Consider the following 19,579-nt stretch of genomic DNA (forward strand, 5'->3'; position numbering starts at 1 on the left):
GCGGGCTCCCTGCTCAGCAGGGAGTCTGCTTCTCCCTCTGACCCTCCCCCCTCTCATGTGCTCTCTCTCTCCTCTCATCCTCTCTCAAATAAATAAATAAAATCTTTAAAAAAAAAAAAAAAGAACATTCATTATGCCTATGATTTATAAAAGTCTAAATAAAATATAATTGGAGTCATGGACTTACAAAAGGAAGAAGAGGACAAATCATCTCCCCAAGAAACAATAAAATTGGGCAAAATTATTAAAAACAACTATTGTAGTACTCTGGAACTGAAGGAAAGGTGTACAACAAATTGAGAAGCATTTATTAAAGAAAAGCTACTCGACGTTGTGTAGGAACTATGGTTGTCTGAGGCATTTTATCTTGTGATTTCTCCCATTCTCCAGTTCCAATACCTGGTAGTTCAGGTGAGGGGCATACTGTGAAAATCAGCAACTTTGCTACCAGAGCAGACTGACTTGATTTGAGCAGAGTACAAAAAAGTCCCCATACCCAGGAGAGTTGTCACAGGTGAACTCTCAGATGCTCTGAGGTTGGAATATTGGTTGGGGCAAATTAGTCAAAAATTTAACTGGGAGATCCAGGAATGAGACATCTAGCTATAGTGAGTCTTGATATGGTCCTGCCTGACACCGGTGGCCTGGAAAGCTGTTCTGGAGAGACCAGAAAGGCCCTAGCTACCTACTTACCTCTGACTGGTAGTCCCAACTCAAGTCAAATGTTAACCCTTGGCTAGGGGCTAAGTCATATAATAACATGATTTATAGGGAGTGGGAAAATGAGTCCAGAGGGTAAGAGGCCAGGATAGCAGTTAATCTTTGTGGGAAGGGATGGTGCTTAGAAGAGAGCACAAGGTATTTCTGGAATGTAGTTAATGAGCTGTTTCTTGATCAGAGTGCTGGTTTCATACATGTTCACTTTGCACTAATTCATTGAGCTGTAGCTACATAAAATTTGTTCTCTTTTCTATATATATGTTTTATTAATTGTCTTTTGACACAGTAATTAATGCTGTATAACAACACGGAACCTTTGGTAATAGACAGTAAACATTTATTTTTGCTTATGAATCTATGGATTGCCTAAGCAGATGTGCTGATGGCATGTATTAATGTGACCAAGCTCATTTGATCCTCGTAGGGCTTGTCCTACATCTGCAGTCAACTGGCACATATTCCGAGGGCTGGCTGGCCTAGGGTGGCCCCAGATAGCATAACTCCTCTGTGCCATGTGGTCTCTCATCCTCCAGCAGGATTACAAGTGGAAGCACATAAGGCTTCTTGAGGCCTAGCCTTGGAACTTCCATCACTTCCACTTCTTCTCGTGGCCAAGGGCATTCCAAAATCAAAAAGAGGGAAAATAAATTCTACTTCTTGATGGTAAGAGCAAGAAGTCACAGCACAAGAGGGTATAGATACAGGGAGGAGAAAAACTGCATTCAGTTTTGCAATGAATCTACCATATGTTGTGTTTCAATTTAACAATATATAGATAAAACAAATACAGCACAGTAGTGATGGTGGTTAGATCTAAATGGCTATTTATGGATATTCATAGTATTATACTGTCTGCTTTTCTGTATCTTAGAGTTTACAAAACGTCTGTTTCTTTTTCTTTTTTTTTCTTTTTTTCTTTTTTTTTTTGTAGAAGGTCTTGGCGCTTTTTTTTTTTTTTTTTTAAAGTATAGCTCTCTGGGCTGTTCTCCACACTGGTTGAATTTGAATGCTAGGACCCAGAAATCCACATTTTTTTAAGAGATAGATTTATTTTTTTATTTGAGAGAGCGTGTGTGCACACAGGTGCAAGCAGGGGGAGGAGCAGGGGGAAGGGAGGGGGAGGAGGAAAGAATCTCAAGGAGACTCCAAGCTGATCATGGAGCCCCAGGTGGGGCTCGATCTCATAACCCTGAGATCATGACCTGAGCCGAAACCAAAAGTTGGAAGCTCAACCGACTGAGCCACCCAGGTGCCCCTGGAAATCTACATTTTTTAATAGTCTCTACGAGTGATACTGAATTTCGAAAATCACTACTTTGGGATTTCTGACTTCTACTGGAATCTCCGGCCTAACTAAGGCATATTTCTAGTTTTTTCTAACTACAAAGAAGCAGCCCAATGCTGCTGGCAACCCAACTACCGGTAGTATCAGCTAGTAATACCAACCATTGACAAGATTACCTGAGTCCCTTTGACCAAGCCATAAAAACTATGTACAAACGTTTAAGGTTCCTAAAAAACAGTGGTTGAGGGAAGAATGAGGTACCTACTATGTGTTAAAGGCATGACACAAGATACTTTACATATATTATTTAATACTTACAATAGTCAGGGTGTGAGTTATTATTCTCATTTTATAGATGAGCTCATTGAAGCCAGTTAATTTACTTGTCCAGTTTTTCATAGTTCCTTAAATAGAAGGCCAGGTAGCATTCAGACTATAAGTTAAATAAGAAAGCAAGTGTTTTTGAAACTAGATAATTTATTATATGTTAAACCCAGTGTTTGTAAGAATTTTTAAAAATGTGTACAGCACATAACTCAGCATTTTAGCTCTCATTATAACTAAAATAATCATTCATGTTCTGATCAAAGTGCAACCACCTAATTGCCCAAGTAGCAGGAGACCTAAGTCTTTTTCTTTTTTAAGATTGATTGATTGATTGATTGATTTTAGAGAGTGTGTGGGAGTGGGAGGAGGATCAGAGGGAGAGGGAGAGAGAGAATCTCAAGCAGACTCCCTGCAAAGCGTGGAGCCTGACACAGGCTCCATTTCCTGACCCTGAAATCATGACCTGAGCCGAAACTAAGAGTCGGACACTCAACCAACTGAGCTACCCAGGAACCCCAAGACTTTATATTTTTCAGATGTTTTGGTTGATTTATGTTAAATGTAAATGTTGATTTTTTAAAAAATGTTTGTGTTTAAACAGTTGCTAAGCCAACTTAAAGGAAATTTAGAAGAAGAAAATCGACATCTACTAGATCAAATTCAGACATTAATGCTACAGAACAGAACACTATTGGAGCAGAATATGGAAAGCAAGGATCTCTTTCATGTTGAACAAAGACAGTACATGTAGGTACCAAATAATGTTGAAATAATACTCATGATTTTATCATTGCCAACTGGTGACAGAGAAAACTCACTGCTAATTTTTTTTTAATTTTCAACATTATTATTTCTCCATACATTTTTTTGAATGCTTATGTTCTAGGCACTATGCTAGTAACCAGAAATACTAACATGAAAACACACAGATTCTGCTCTTAAGGAACTAGTAACATAAAGCAAGAAATACAAATAATTGCTACAATGGAAGTATGTGTAGGAGGCCATAGAAATATAGCAAATACAGTGGAAGGAGTATCTTAGTCTGGCAGGGGCAAGGTGGGCTTTCCAAAGATGGTTGCTCAAGCTGAGACTTAAAGACTCATGGGAGTTTGCCTGAGGAGACATATCAGGCCAAGGGAGCACAAATGCAATAACACGAAGGTGTGATGAAGGTGTGTTATGATAGGGTATAGGACCTAAGAATTAATAGTTCTTGCTGGAGCAAAATTGAGGAAGAAGGAGCAATAGAGAAGTGGCTAAAAACTTAGGATCCACAAAGGTTTTTCTATGCCATACAAAGGAGTTGCTGAAAGCTTTGAGCAGGGGAATAAAATGATCAGATTTGTGTTTTTTTTAAAAGGCACTGATGGCATTTTAGAGTATGGATTGGAGTTCCTGAGAATAGAGACAAGGAATAAGTTTTAGAAAGACTGTTGTAATAATCTAGTGAATCATAACTCATAAGCGGCGGTAGTTGAGATGAAATACCAGATGTAAGAGATAGAATTGACAAGGCTTAATATTGGTAAGTTATATTTCCATTAGTAGTAGAGGAATCTGGTATAATCAGGGATTTGGGCCTGAGACACTCAGTGAATAGTCCTTGTATTGCACCAAGATTTACCTTTACTAAATTCTTCACTTCCCCTATTCCCTAAATGAGAAACACCATAGTATAATAGAAATAGCACAGATGTTGAAATTAGGCAGTTCCTAATTCAAATGCCAGTTCTTACAGTCACTAGCTATGTGACCATAGGTGAGTTACTCTGGTTCTTTGATCATTGGTTTCTTTTTCTCTAAAATAGAGATATAACATCTACTTCCAAGATTATCTTAAGAAATAAATGAAATAATATATCTATGCCTTTTAGGCATGTTATATATGATGGTGAGCTAGGGCACATATGAAACCAGGATATATCATACATTTTTCGAAGCATCAGTTTTCTTATAAAATTTGGGGCAGGGAACATGATTTTTATATTAACAGACAGGTATAGTATGGAGCAAAAAGCAGAGTTTGCATGAGCTCTTAAGATAAATGCAAAACTTCAGAGAAATTTCACATTTGTGGCTGGCCACTTTGGACTACACTTTCAACCCTTTCAGGAGCATGTATTCCTTTATTCTCTGCCTTAAAAGGTGTTTCTGCTTAAGCAGTAAGTATATGTAAAGCTCTTGACATTTAAGTTTTCTGTCCTTCAAGCAAAGGCATTATCCAAAGCTTTATCTTTGGATATCTTTAGAATATCTTAATATTCTGGCCCTTGGTAAATAATCCATTTCCAAAGTTTCAGTAATTGTATCTGTATAGTTGACTTAGAAATATTAATATCTATTTTGACTTTTTGAATTTAAATTAAAAAATCCAACTTACAAGTCAGACAGTTCTAGTTGAGTGCCTCTGTCACATGGTCCTAGCAGGAGTGACAGTGAACAGGTAATACTGAGAATTTGGAGATTCCTGATGATATTTCAAAAGGTAAAAAGAGAAAACATTTGGGAGGTATAGATCATCTGCCGTTGTGCTGTGGTGTAACTCTTGGCAACCTGTGTTCACAAAGCATCTTCTTCAAAAAAATCTCTCAAATCCATTTGTTCTGGTTCCCACTTCCCTAATTCAGCCTAACCACTCAACTAGACTCCCTCATTAGCCTCCTGGATGCTTTCTTTACTACCATCCTTTCTGATAGATACTATTTCATTATGGAGTTAGGGTACCTACAGCAAAGATTTCATAATGTCACTTTCTAATGAAACCTTCAAGCTTCTGATTTCCTATTGAGCAAAATCTAAACCTGAAAATCCCTCCCTGCTTCCCATCAACTATAAACTGCTTAATTTAGCATTCTTATCTTTTCAGTCTATCTAATATGGCCATTCTCTCCATGAGGCTTTCTTCAGTCATCCAAGATAGAAATATTTTCCTCTTTATAAGTTTCTCTTGTACAGTGCTTTTATTTTGGCACCACTCCTGCCTTGGATTGTAATCGTCATTTATGTATATTTGTTCTCTCTCCTATTGTGTTATAAGCAGAGTTGGGCTACTGTTGTCTTTATATACTCTTTGTGTCTTCCTCATTTAAAATGATCACTAAATATTTGTTGAGTAAACAACATCACAGTTTGGCATCACCTTTTTTTTGGATCATTTACTTTAGTCTATGATCTTTGATGTTTCCCTATGTAATATATACCATCAAGGACATAAATGAGACTAAGATGTGGTGAAACTAGTGTATTCATGTATTGCTGGTGGCAGGAAATAGTTCTCTAAAGGTAATAAGCCTAAATAATTCTGCCATAAAGGAAAAAAGTCTGTTTGCATGAAGATGTGGTTGCAAGATTATTTATTATATCCACAACTGTAAGCAGACTATTGAAAATTTTAGTTTTTTAGTTACATAAATTATATTAAATCACCTTTCATTCCAAAAACAATGTGAGATACTAAAAGATCCAAGAATAGAATAGTCACTGTTAATTAATGTCCCTTAACAGCTATTAAAAGATGTTGACAGAATTCCTTTGTCATGATGAGAATATAATATGGAAAATTTTCTTCAAACAAATAAATTGTATTAAAGAATTGAATTTTAAATTCTATATCCTTTTATTAAGTAAGTTTGTAAATATGAAGAAAAGGAGAAACTTGGAAAAATATCCCATTGTTAATATCTAATACTTAATATCTATATTTGTTTATGTTTTGGACAGAAGTTAGATTGTAGTCACAAAATAATTTAATATTCATAACTGTACAAAATATGATACATGTCCTAAATTTTTATTTTTATAGTGATAAGCTAAATGAATTAAGACGACAAAAGGAGAAATTAGAAGAGAAGATAATGGATCAGTACAAATTTTATGACCCATCTCCTCCTAGAAGGTACTGTTAACCAAATTTTATTCATTTTTATTTTGGAAAAAAAAAAGAAAGTTAAGACTTTTAATTTTGTGAAGGATTTATATGTTGAATTTTAGACTGATAAGAGTTTTTTAAATTATTCTATTAGGAGAGGCAACTGGATTACTCTAAAAATGAGAAAATTGATTAAGTCTAAGAAAGATATTAATCGGGAACGTCAGAAATCTCTAACATTAACACCTACCCGCTCAGACTCCAGTGAAGGATTTCTTCAGCTCCCCCATCAAGATAGTCAAGATAGTTCTTCAGTAGGTTCAAACTCTTTAGAAGATGGCCAAACTTTGGGGACCAAGAAAAGCAGCAGTGAGTGCTTAAACTCTTTAAACATTTGTGATCTCTAGTATTGATTTAGAATCCTTTCAAAAGATTTCTTTTAACTTATACCTTCAGCAGTCCTTTGGGGTAATAGTCTGATGAATGCATTTCTTTTTAACTCTATATGATTATAAAATTCATTGTGTACTGCAGTACTGCATAACCACATGATTTTCTGTATTATGTGTTTAGAAGTATACCAAACACAGAGATACCATCATTTAGCCAGGGAGGAAAAACACTGTCCAAAGAACATTGAGATAAGAGCCAGAGTATCCCTGCCACTTGCTAGTTGTATTAATACGGGTACACCTTTCACCTTTGTGTCATACTGCACAGGGTGATTATGAAGAGTAGGTGAGAAATGTTTATGTGCTCATCTTGATAATTTTTTGTAACTAAATAAAATAATAAGGCATTTTTATAATGGGGTTTTATTCATATACTTTGGTGTCAAATTGGAGCAAAGTTACATTGGTGAGAAGCAAAGAGAAATAGATGTGAATTCGAAGAGAATGTTATTCAATGATTTAGAAGTAACTGAAGGTTGTAAAAATTGTTGAGGGATTGCTTGGTAAAGGATCGATTAAAATTGATATAAGCTTGTTTATAAAATTGTGATTTAATTTTTTAAATTACAAATATAGCAGTATCACATCATAACATGCCCTATACAATTCATAATATTTTTATTTCATTACTAGTGTGCTTAACTAAACAAGAGCAAAGTAAAAGCCTAAAGAAGTATATTTTAAGAGAAAGAGAAAAGCATCCAGTGCTAGGCCCTTTGAAGACGTCCAACAAGTTGACTACTAACAATGTTCTTATAGAATATGTAAACAAGATACTTTGAATCCACTCATACTATCACCAGAGTCACTAAATTAAAAAATATGTATTTGTGTGTGTGTGTGTGTGTGTATATATATATATATGTATATCTATATGAAATAGTTCTATATAATTTCACTGCTATTCTTTTGAAGTAAATAGGCAAAAACCGCTACTACTTCCCCCAGGGATAGACTCTCCTTCTGGCAACTCTCAAAACACTCAAAAAACTATAATGTTTTGGCCTCAGGGGAATTATCTCTGAAAAGACAGTATTTTAGGGTGTAGATGAGGCATTCATTATAGCTTATATTTCAGAATACAACTATAGCACCCTAAAAACTAGAATCCATAAGTATTCATGCATACATATATACTTGTGTATGTATATTAGTCTCAAGAAAGTGTTTAAATTCTGTATCCCCACACAAGATTACCATTACCTGGGTTTTTTGCTATCTAGTCTTATCAGTCAAATCTACATGAAATTTCTGAGTATTCTTGTAGAGAAATCATCAGGTTTATCTTAAAAAGATGCCAGATAATTCAATTTTATGTTACGTTTAGAGGTAAAATATCTGACATCATATTAAATGAGAAATGGTAATAGGTCTACTTAGTTTTTTTCCAATTAAAGGAAGATATTTCATAAGGGATTGATTTCTTTCTTTTTTTTTTTTCTTTTTTCTTTTTTTTTAAGTAAGCTCTACACCCAGCATGGGGCTTGAACTCACAACTCTGAGATCAAGAGTCGCATGCTCTACCGACTGGGCCAGCCAGGCCCCCTAAAGAAAGACTTCAATTCAGATATGATAATGTAACACAAGAAAGGCACAACAGTCTTTGTTGAGGTCAACTTGTCTGTTTTTAATATAAAGCTGACATTCTTTCGTACTCCCGGCTGGAACATCCAGAATAAGGATCAGAAGGCAGTAATATTCTCCTTTCCTGTAGTTCTTCAGTTTTAGAATTTTTTAAATAAACAAAAACCCAGCAATGCTAATGTTCCCTGAATTTCAGTATGTTGGAAAAAGAATATTGTACATCTACAAACTAGTTGACATAGAAGGATCACATTCCACCACTGGCAAATTTAATCCTTTTATCCTGTCTGTCAGTAAAGCAGTCTTTGGAAAACAGTTGAAACAGAAGTATCTAAACAAGACAACATGTGCATGCTGCAACCACTCAGCTTTGTTTTAGCCAAATGTCCATTTTTACATTGCTTTCAGTTCATTTCTTTTTAATCATTAAAAACAGCTGTGTTTACCAAGCCAGAAAAGAAATAGGTCAAATTAAAAGCCTAAATGAATCATGACTGTACCTAATAGCAGTCAAATAAGTTAAAAAGCTGCATGTCCATTGCATTCTTCTTAATGGAGAAAAACTTTGATTATTTACAAGATGATGGCAAACCTTAAGAAGGAGTATCGTCATTAAGGCTATATACAATATGCTGTTAAGTCTTTATTCACATCATCTCCCTACCTCCTCTAAATTGCAGTTCCAAAAAGGTGTAACAGTTTTCTGTATTTGAATCTTATTAAAATATAACTCAAGAATGTTAGTGACTCTAGTGAGCATTTTAATTTTTATGCTAATGACACCTACTATAATTCTAATTCTAATTTTCATTTACAGAATTTTTCTGCACAGTGCTACCTTTGTTTTTCTTAATAAACTCACCCAAAAAGCCCTTCAAAATACCTAAAAATGTTATAAATATGTATTTCTCTGTCGTTTTTGCTTACATTAGGGTGCCTCTTATCTTTTAGCCTGAACAGAGCTTAGTGCTAGCTTTTCTCTTTTCCCTATCCAACCTTTTGCAAAATGAAATGAATGTAATTGCTCATGTCATTTTTTGAAAGACTTTGCTCAGAAGAATAAATATTTTCATGGTGCTGTTAAATAATGCACCAGAATTCAAATTAACCCCAAAAAATAATTCCCTATTTCCTTTGTTAAAGTTTAAGAAAATAATGAAAGTTTTTATAAAGTTTCTTTAGATTGTTTTAAACATTCCCTGGGCACCCAAGTTTTTGTTGATATATATTACTAGAATACTCCTGTAAAATGTTCATTTTCCTAAGTAACTTTTTTCCAAGATGAAGTCTTTTTATTTAAAAGGTTAAAATAGAGGATTGAAAAGCCTTGTACATTTTCATCATGGATGCTGTGGCCCACTAATAGCCTTAATTTTAAAGGTATACCTTTACAACTTAACTAGGAAAATTGTTCCTTCAGTAAGTACTTTAATCAGTTCCTGTATTTGTAGGACTTTAGCCAATCCAAGCTTTCAAAGTATATGTTCCTCATCATTGTCTTCAGTGCTTTCCAAGTATTTTAAAGTGTCAAAGTACATATTTCATATTTCATTATCACTCAGCAGCATGAGAATAATAGCTTTAGTATAGCATACATAGCTGAAACTCAGACATTCATTTCTGTCCTTAATTTCAACATTTAACTCCCATCTGTTCTTCTCCCTTTTTTCTTTCATTTTTCTGTTTCTGTTTTTCCTCATGCTCTGACATTAAAGTGGTTGCACTGAAAAGACTGCCCTTTTTGAGGAACAGACCGAAGGATAAAGACAAAATGAAGGCCTGCTACCGTCGTTCCATGTGTAAGACTTTATGACAGTTCAGCTTCTTTCAAATGACTACACTGGCTTCCATTACTAATTTTTCACTAACCTTTCTCTGGACTGTGCCAATCTTCTTATTTTGCAAAGTGCAGTCTTCCTCTAATTCAAGGAGCTGGAAGAATTTTTTTTTCAAAACTGGCACTGAAGTCGCATTATATGTTCACTGATACATATACATGCATATATGTTTAGTCATACGTGTAATATACTTATAAATTTCCAGTGCCTTCTAAAAGTTGGCAGAAAAAAAAAACCTAATTTTCTATGCCATAGAGAATTTTTTCCCAAATAAATTTACTTAAAATATAACAAAACCTTTAGCATTAGGAATTTATTTTCTTAATGAACTAAATTAAACAAACAAATAAATAAAATGGCCTGTAACCCTTGAAAACGTTTGTCATTCTTTATATATTAATACTCTTTTTAAGTGGTATGGGTAATTACATAATCAAATTAAATGTCACTTTGGATATCATCTCTTTCAGGTTTTTATTGAATGGTATACTTATTTGATACATAAAATGAATGATTTCTTCAGTAACCTGCTCTGACCAAGGACTCTTTGTCATTTTCAATAATGATGCTGTATAAGAACTGCTCTCCATCTTACCTTTATTCATTCCATTTCTGTCATCACAAAACCACATTATGAAGGCTTCTAATTATATTGCACATCACTGCGCAAAAGCATGGCAGTTGTACAGAGTAAAATTCCTTTTCCTATCTTTAAAGGGGGTGGAGATGGGATAAAAATATTTACTGAAATTTATCAGCCTTTGGCCTACTCATTTCATTCAGCTGAATGCATGTCATAATTTGAATGACCTTGTGGTTATAGTCTTTGATGTTCATTTGCATTAATCCATAAACAAAAACCAGATCATTTATAATACAAGATAGAAATAAGAGCAGATACATTAACCATGCTGATTCATTTGCTTTCATTTGCATCCCAGCCATGAATGACCTGGTGCAGTCCATGGTCCTAGCAGGAGGACAGTGGACAGGTAGTACTGAGAATTTGGAGGTTCCTGATGATATTTCAACGGGTAAAAGGAGAAAAGAATTGGGAGCTATGGCCTTCTCTACTACAGCCATCAACTTTTCAACTGTCAACTCTTCTACAGGCTTCAGATCCAAGCAGTTGGTTAATAATAAAGGTATAGGCCGTCTGCTCTTTGCACTGTGGTGTAACTGTTGACAGTTTTAATTTGACTTTTCCATGTGTACTTTTTGACAGCAACAACCTGAAATAATTTACTAAAACAGTCTGGATTCGATTTAAGAGAATTTTCAAATCATTTCAAAAATTTAAAACATCATACAAATAATTAAAATCTTTCCTAGGCCTTTCATAATAAACAGCTAATGAACTAACAAGAAAAGGAAAAGTAAGCCAAGTAAAGAGTGAGAAAGGGAAAAAGTGATGATAGAAGCTTAAAAAAAAAAAAAACTAACTAAAAACAATATAACTTCAACCAGAGAGAACCATGTAGAACAACCCCGGCTCTTGCTTTGCTTTGCAGGGTCCTTGGGGAGATTGTTTCACTGCTTCTGGTGTTAAGCGAGTCAACTCTCATCACAGCTATTCTGTTTCTTATTCCTAGTTCCAGTTTCTGGTTAAGTCTATGAAATATGTTAAATCAAGATGTGTTACATGTGATTGAAAAAGAATATCCATATCTGCATAAATGAAATTTTAAAATGGGGTTTTTTTTTGTTTAAAAATATTTTTATATCCATTTTGCTATTTTATGTAGATACTACATCCTTTGAAGACATAAGTCCACAAGGTATTAGTGATGATTCTAGTACGGGATCAAGAGTTCATGGTAAGATACGAACTTTATTTAGAGAGTACATATTCCATACAGAATGGGAATGCTGAGGCTCTGGCATTGATTTGGTGAATGTGGCATTGCCAGCAAGCATGTTTTCTCTAACCTGCATCTCATAGCTACTTCCGCCATTTCTTCAAACCTAATACTCCCTTTTTCCCCTTTTAAGGTTATTGCTTCATCCTAAGTAGTCTCTCTCTTGGTCAAGGTCATTTATAAAGTATGCCTGCACAATGCTCAAAGGTAATTTTGTTGCCATTTTGGTATAAGGTTAAAGTTAGGAGAAACATATTTTACCATTGGTTTAAAAAATATTTAGTTCGATAAAGGATGAACTCTGAGAAACACATTTTCTGCAGTGGTGAGCATTTTAGATTTTTAAGTTTCTGGAGAGATCTGCAAAACCATATCTTGCCAAACTAAAATATTAATAATAAATGGATAGTATGTTGAGGGAATTTCACACATAAGCAGGATTTTAAGAAACAGGGTAGGGTCATGTTAACTGCAATTGTTTCCCTTGTACGGATAGGAATGCAGGACATTAACTGTGCAGATGCTCATGTTCCTCCTGTTCATGGCATCTGCAGTGTGCAGGGTTCCTTGTCTGATCTGTTGTAAGTGACCTAATCACTAGCACTTTTTTTTCTTTTTCTTTTTGGCATGTCACTCGACTCAGCCAAAACAGTTCTGGTATCCATCTAGAAATCATTTCCAAATCTAAATATGCACTTTATTTCCCTTTCTTTGGATCTCAACTAGTGTTTCAGAAGTGTCTTATTCTAAAGCATCTAACTGAACTATCTGGAAATGCTTTTGCTCTCTAATCTGTAAGATTCAACTCTGGGCATGCTTAGTCTGTGAAAGTATGCATGATCGTTTCCTCAAAGCATTCTGTGCTCAGAATGTAAAAGTTCAATGTCATTAGCTAGAAGTTTTATCACACTGTCTCCTGATTTTTTCATTTAGCTTCAAGACCAGCCAGCCTTGATAGTGGCAGAACATCCACTAGCAATAGTAATAATAATGCTTCACTCCATGAAGTCAAAGGTATGCTGTAGGTAAATTTATTAATATTGTCCATCCATTTCCAGATTTTATAATTAGAAGATTGATGAAGTTTCTGGGGTAAAGTATGAAATCCAAATCATCTATGTTTGGAACATAGTTCCTTGGAACATTTTATACTTCTTATATTGTAATACAGTGTATACAATGTGTATAAATGTAAAAACAGGAGCAGTTACTTTGGTTGCCATTTTTCATCTTCACAGATAAAATATTTGTATGTAATTTTTAACTTCAAAAATATCTGTAGGTCCTTGTTTTTCTTACGTTTTGTCTTTGTCATGAAAATGGGTTGTCCTTAATTTTCTCATGAGGCATGTGCATTGAACTCCCATTATAGAAGTGTTTTAGAAATACTTTTAGCTTAAGTTATTGACGAAATAAGGGGAAATAACTTTTTAAATTTAAGAAGACAGTTATGTTTGTGTATAACAGACAAATGGATGCACACAGCTATATAAAGAATTACTTCAGGATTTTTTCTTAATTTTTTAATATGCATTCTAAGGTAAGGTTTTTATGTAAAATGTCTAGAGGCCTTGACTAGTACTTTTTCCCTTAAAGGTTTACTGCCTACTCGGATTCTGGAATTGTTTAATAGATTATAAAAGTTGGTGAAAATAGTTATTCTCTAAAGTCCAGAATTGTCAAATTATAATTTGTTCTGTTGCTTTTTTTATTATAAAATCATTTTGTCTCAATTGTAATTTTATCATTAATGCTATGACTCTGTTGCAGTGGTATGAAAAATCTGATCTCAAGAAGGGATTATTTTTTTATTTTTATAATCATGTTCTTATATCCAGTAGAAAAGTTTAGTCTGAAAATATGAAGTATTTCTTTCCTGATTTGAAAATTTAAGAAAATCTTTTTATAAAATGTTATATAACTTGAGCCAAATTCTTTCATGACCCGCTTTACTCTCTCTGATTAGGAAACCGTGGAAAGTTGTATTTTCCATCTTGATACTATCTCTATACAGTTTGGTATCAATTAGAATCCACATAAGGAATAGCATTAAACATTAGGGAGCTTTAATCCAGAACTAGTAATGTGCATTCTGTACAGTTGCTCAAACTCAGTTGAGTCTTTTAAGGCTATATATGGGGCGCCTGGGTGGCTCAGTCGTTAAGCGTCTGCCTTCAGCTCAGGTCATGATCCCAGTGTCGTGGGATCGAGCCCCACATCGGGCTCACTGCTCAGCGGGAAGCCTTGCTTCTCCCTCTCCCACTCCCCCTGCTTGTGTTCCCTCTCTCTCTGTCTCTCTCTGTCAAATAAATAAATAAAATCTTTAAAAAAAAAATTAATGCTATATAGCCACATGCCAACAGTGGAAAGCAGGAACAATCAGATGACCTCAGACATTAAAGAATAAAATATACAACATACTTGATTTTGTATTTTTACTAGAACTTGCTAAGTATATCATATCTCCATTGATTTTCCTTTATATGCCTGCTATTTAAATTTTAAGAAAATTTCTTTAAGTTTATTCATTCAGGATGAACAGAGAAACCTTCAAGTAAGGAATGAAGATTTCATAGAGAGGCAAAGAATTCGAATTTTTAACTTCTGAATTTGTATTCTGGTTTTAACATTCTGAAATAATTTAAAATTCATATAATCATATTTTGTTCTAAATTGTGAGGTGTATTACAGTTACTTGAACCTGAATTTTAAAAAATGTATTATTTACTTATTTTTTTATTCACTCATTCATCAAATGTGCTGAGTGCCTGCTTTGTAGTTTGGCTCTGAGTGTAGTGGAGAAAGCAAGTATTTGCCCTTGTAGAACTCAAAATATTTTTGTCAAAATGAGACTAGGATAGACAATATTAGACTGATGAAAGATGAACACAGTTTACTAAGCATTTCTAAATAAAGCTTGAAAGTTAGTTTAGCTATTCATAAGAATCCAGTCAACAAATGTTATTACTTAGTTTTAGTCTCATTTCTGTTACCGAACTCTTAACACACCATTTACTCCAAAAGCAGGTGCAGTTAATATCCAAAGCAGGCCACAGAGCCACAGCAGTGGAGAATTTAGCCTGCTTCATGATCATGAGACTTGGTCCAGCAGTGGTAGCAGTCCAATTCAGTATTTGAAAAGACAGACCAGATCAAGTCCAATGCTCCAGCACAAAATGCCTGATTCGTTAGAGAGTCGAGCACATCACAAGATCAAAACTGGTTCCCCTGGAAGTGAAGTTGTTACTCTACAACAGTTTTTGGAAGAAAGCAACAAGCTTACCTCAATACAGGTTAGTTTTACCTGGTAGGACCTTAATTTAGATCGACACTGCAAGTTAAATTTCTGACTGAACTATAGAGCTTCTTTTTAAGTTAAGGGGTGCTTAGCAGTTTTATATCATACAATCTAATATATCAGGAAAGTAAAAGCTTGGCTGCATTCACTAATCTGTTGTGGTATCTTTTTTAACAGATAAAGTCCTCAAGTCAAGAGAATCTTTTAGATGAAGTAATGAAAAGTTTGTCTGTTTCTTCTGACTTTCTGGGAAAAAACAAACCAGTTAGCTGTGGTCTGGCCAGGTCAGTAAGTGGAAAAACCCCAGGAGACTTCTACGATAGACGGACAAGTAAGCCTGAACAATTTGTGAGACCCAGTCCTCGAAAGACTGAAGATGCCTACTTCATTAGCTCTCCAGGAAAACCTACACTAGGCACTCAAAGAAAGATAAAATTAGTAAAAGAAACTTCTCTGTCACGACAATCAAAAGATAGTAATCCTTACGCCACTTTACCTCGTGCAAGCAGTGTGATCTCTACTGCCGAAGGAACTACTCGAAGGACAAGCATCCATGATTTTTTGACCAAGGACAGTAGACTACCTATGTCAGTTGATTCACCACCAGCTACTGCTGATAGCAGCATCACTGCAACATCTAGTGAGTACCTTTTACACCAGTGGTCCTCTTATACACTTCACAGTCCAGCCCATGCTATAGGATCTCATGCGCAAAATGATTTAGCTACACATAAATCCAAGTCTCTGTATGCCCAGGCTAGAAAGTCAAGAACAGAAAAGTCACATTTTCTAAACCAAACTTTTGCCATTATTAATATGTCTAATGATGCATTTGGAATATCAGCTGAAGACAGTGGAGAGTCACTTACTGTGGCTCATCCATCTCAGCCATTTTTATCCCTGAATACAGAACTAGTTAGTAACATAAGTGGGTTACCTCCCAGGCCAATCACAAGAGTAACTGACCAGGCTTCTGCCTCTTTAGATAAAGCTGCAGAGAAAGATAATGAACAGTTTTCTGATAATCAGAACCCTAGTAACAGTAACCCACAGTCTTCTGCAGATAGCAATAATCTTATCACTCCTGCATGCTTCCATCCTGATGACACAGAAGCTGCATTGTTGGTTTCTGAGGATAATCAAACTGTTTGGTATGAATATGGTTGTGTTTGATCAAAACTGCGCAATATAATACTGATGTTACTTGATATGCACTGTGCTTCTCTAATCTGATTTGAAAAGCTGCTGTTGAAAAGTATAATTTGGCTAGGCTTATATTTTTATTTTTAAATTGTGGCATAGTATTCACTTGTACATGATGGCATGTGTATAAATATGAATGTGTAACCATACCAAAGCCTGCATGAAATATTAATTGCATTGTACATTTTCTGCATGACTTTAAAAACCTTAACAATACATGCTCCTCTTTCACATTTCTTGTCACCTGATACAAGATTGTTACTTAATACCTGGAAGCATATTAAAATAGTTGCATGCTGTAATTACCAAGAAGGCATTTCCAAGTCATATTTACTTTGTTGCTCCCAAAAAAGAATGCTCATTTTCTCCCTCCCTCCTTTTTTGCTCCCCTTCCCTCCCTCTCCTTGTCCTTCACTCTTCACTCCTTTCCTCCCCCAGAATGTGCACTTCCTGTTGCACATGTACAGTGTTAAGGAAACTATGTAAAAAGATGTCATTTTCTTTTGCCATTTAACTATGTATGTCTTCTGTCCTGTTTTATTTTCAAGGAAATAGTAACTCCATTAACACTTCCTGTAGCAAATCTTAACTATTGCCCATATTTATAAAACTGTTCAGATTTAAAACATTGTTAATACTCATAAATTTATAATAACTCATAATTCTTTAAAAACCCCACCAGATTTACGTTACTAGGAGCATTTGTATTAATTCTGTTTCTTCGCTTTTCTTCATTTGATAAATGTAAGAACTCAAGGACCATCTTTCCTTTAAGATGACTTTTTTACTTGCAATCAGTTAATACATTAGTTTTGGCAATTCTTTTTTTATATAGAGTCAAAGAGTAATAAATCAAATCATACTCAATGTGTTGGAAATTTGCATTTTTCTGTTCAAAAAAGGTAGTAAGTTTACAAAGTAGTGAAGACTGTTGCTTCTATAATCTATTTATTAAATTTTATGTGTTTGTCCTTAAAACAGCTTTTTAAATGAGTATACTGTGCTAAAATAAAATTAACATTAGAATTTAAATGAACAAGTGTGTTTTTAGTGGAACAAATTTTAGAACTACAAATTAATACAAACTTCTAGCTTAAAAAATAACCATATAAGATAAAGAAAATATTTTCTAACTCTAACTGCAGTGTCATAAACTTTAAAATTATCTTGCTGTGGTTATAGCACTTTTAAAGCAGAATCAGCTAAACTTGAATCTCTCATTCCCAGAATTAAAAAAAAAAAAAAAGAAATGAAACAAAGCCATAACCCTGATTCACTTACTTCTGGAGGAGTAGATCTTAGCTCTTTTTCTGGATGTTTTTGCCATTTTGACTCAGCCTAAATATTACTGCTAATAACTCAGCCTGGCATCTGGAAAGGAATGCTTTGAAATGTAACTTTCTAAATGGGGAGGAAATCACTATTTTATACATGTTGTTACATTAAATTATTATTCTTATTAATTGGACCAAAGGAAATAGAATCCATAGAGAATCTTTGCTTAACAAAATTTCTATCCTTAAATTAAGCCATTCTCTGGTACTTAAACAAGATCGTTGTGGGGGCTAGGCCCTCTCCATTTTTATCTTTGACTGTGCTTCTTTTCTCACAGCCAGCTATTACTAAAAACAGTTCTATTGCAGATAATCACATAAGCACAATCAGAAAATTTTCATATTTTTTAGTACCACCTAATATATTTTGTCCATGAATACATCTACCTATTTTATTGTCTGTTGTTTCACTGTGAGCCCTAACTTTAAAAATGTTTTTTGGCTTCTCTTCTTTTTTTATAACCTAATAATAAAACTTAATGGTAAATATAGGTGAGATTAGATGGGGGCCACATATGATTAAAATGTAATAATTAGTGTTACTTCTTTTCCACTTTGAGTCAAGAATTATTTTATAACCATTTCAACTCTTTAGATATTACAAATCTGGCCATACACTTTAAATTTAAAATATTAAATTTATTTATGCAAAATATATTGAGAAATCATGTCCTATTATGTTAAAACTGTGTGGTTATTTTACAAAATTAGACTTACAGGAAAACAGTATTTCCAATACAAATGGCTATAGTTTATAGTATAACATGTTTTCACAAGGAATATATACACTGTGCATGTAAGACAGATCCATACCATGTCCATGTGTCTTGAGGATTGTCTGTGAGAATACAGGCTAGACTTCTTCCAGAGACTATCACCAGCTGTGGAGTCATAAAATTTTCTCAAAATACCAGTTTCTTCTTACATTTCTTCATAACACTTGGAATCAAATTTTTAGCATAGGAAAAACCTTAGAAATCATCTACAGCCAGTGCTTCCCAAACTTAAAGAATCAACATCTACTTGCTAAACAAGTCTTACAAAGATGCACCAGTATTTTATTTTTGTTATTGTTTTTAAAGATAAAATTAACCAACTCTGACTCAATTGAGCAGCTGTACTTTTTTCCTCTAAGACATCTCTATAAATATCCTACGATTTCATAAAGGAATATTTGGAAAACTATTTGGAGATTCAGTACCCTGATTTTAGATGAAACTGAGTAGCATTCACATTCCTGCCCTGGGTTTCTAGAAATCATACCCTCATTATTTGTGTGACATTGTAAACTGACATTGTTAGGCATTGGGTCCCCTTTGACCAAAGCAGTTTTAGCTTTAACAGTGAAAGCAGGCATAATTTTTCTCAGTAAATAAAACAAATACTTCATTGTGGATGTTTCTGTGGCTGCATGCAAGATTATTTTGTACTTTAAAACTGTGACCATTTAGTAAATAAACATAGTAAACCTATCTGATGCTACTAAAAGGACAGAAGTATATTATTTCTGGCTTTTAAAATACAACAGTCAGTCTTTAAGTAATAAGATATCTATCAGATTAATAACTTTCCCAGTTAGATTCTTTCTTCTTGCCCTACTCAACAAGAGCTCGTTAGTTTCTTAACTTCATGAATTATATTATGCTTAACCTTTGATTAAATAACATGAAATGCTTTTCTCCTGCAGATGTGGACAAAGTACAAGAAAGCAGAAATTCAAAAAGCAGGTCTAGGGAGCAACAAAGCTCCTAATTCTATTACCCACTACATGACATGTGGGCCAAGTGGTGAGTTTCTTGCTTAAAATG

The 19,579-nt window shown here is 34.3% G+C and overlaps 1 protein-coding gene across 4 annotated transcripts in view; it reads left to right on the top strand.

Annotated features, from left to right (window-relative positions):
- The window catches only part of CCDC88A (coiled-coil domain containing 88A), a 122,892-nt gene that overhangs the window by 99,335 nt on the left and 3,978 nt on the right, over positions 1-19,579 (top strand). The window contains exons 23-32 of one of the 4 annotated variants that reach the window (XM_032410959.1): positions 2,934-3,079; positions 6,138-6,230; positions 6,358-6,572; positions 9,955-10,038; positions 11,019-11,222; positions 11,823-11,894; positions 12,870-12,950; positions 14,961-15,229; positions 15,412-15,874; positions 19,459-19,558. In XM_032410959.1, the coding sequence (XP_032266850.1) occupies positions 2,934-3,079; positions 6,138-6,230; positions 6,358-6,572; positions 9,955-10,038; positions 11,019-11,222; positions 11,823-11,894; positions 12,870-12,950; positions 14,961-15,229; positions 15,412-15,874; positions 19,459-19,523 (1,692 nt within the window). In that variant the 3' untranslated portion in view covers positions 19,524-19,558. The remainder of the gene's footprint in view (positions 1-2,933; positions 3,080-6,137; positions 6,231-6,357; positions 6,573-9,954; positions 10,039-11,018; positions 11,223-11,822; positions 11,895-12,869; positions 12,951-14,960; positions 15,230-15,411; positions 15,875-19,458; positions 19,559-19,579) is intronic. The other 3 variants (XM_032410960.1, XM_032410961.1, XM_032410962.1) reach the window with 3 other exon arrangements.

The sequence above is a fragment of the Phoca vitulina genome, unplaced genomic scaffold, assembly GCF_004348235.1.
Source record: "Phoca vitulina isolate PV1807 unplaced genomic scaffold, GSC_HSeal_1.0 scaffold12, whole genome shotgun sequence".
Lineage (NCBI taxonomy): Eukaryota > Metazoa > Chordata > Mammalia > Carnivora > Phocidae > Phoca > Phoca vitulina.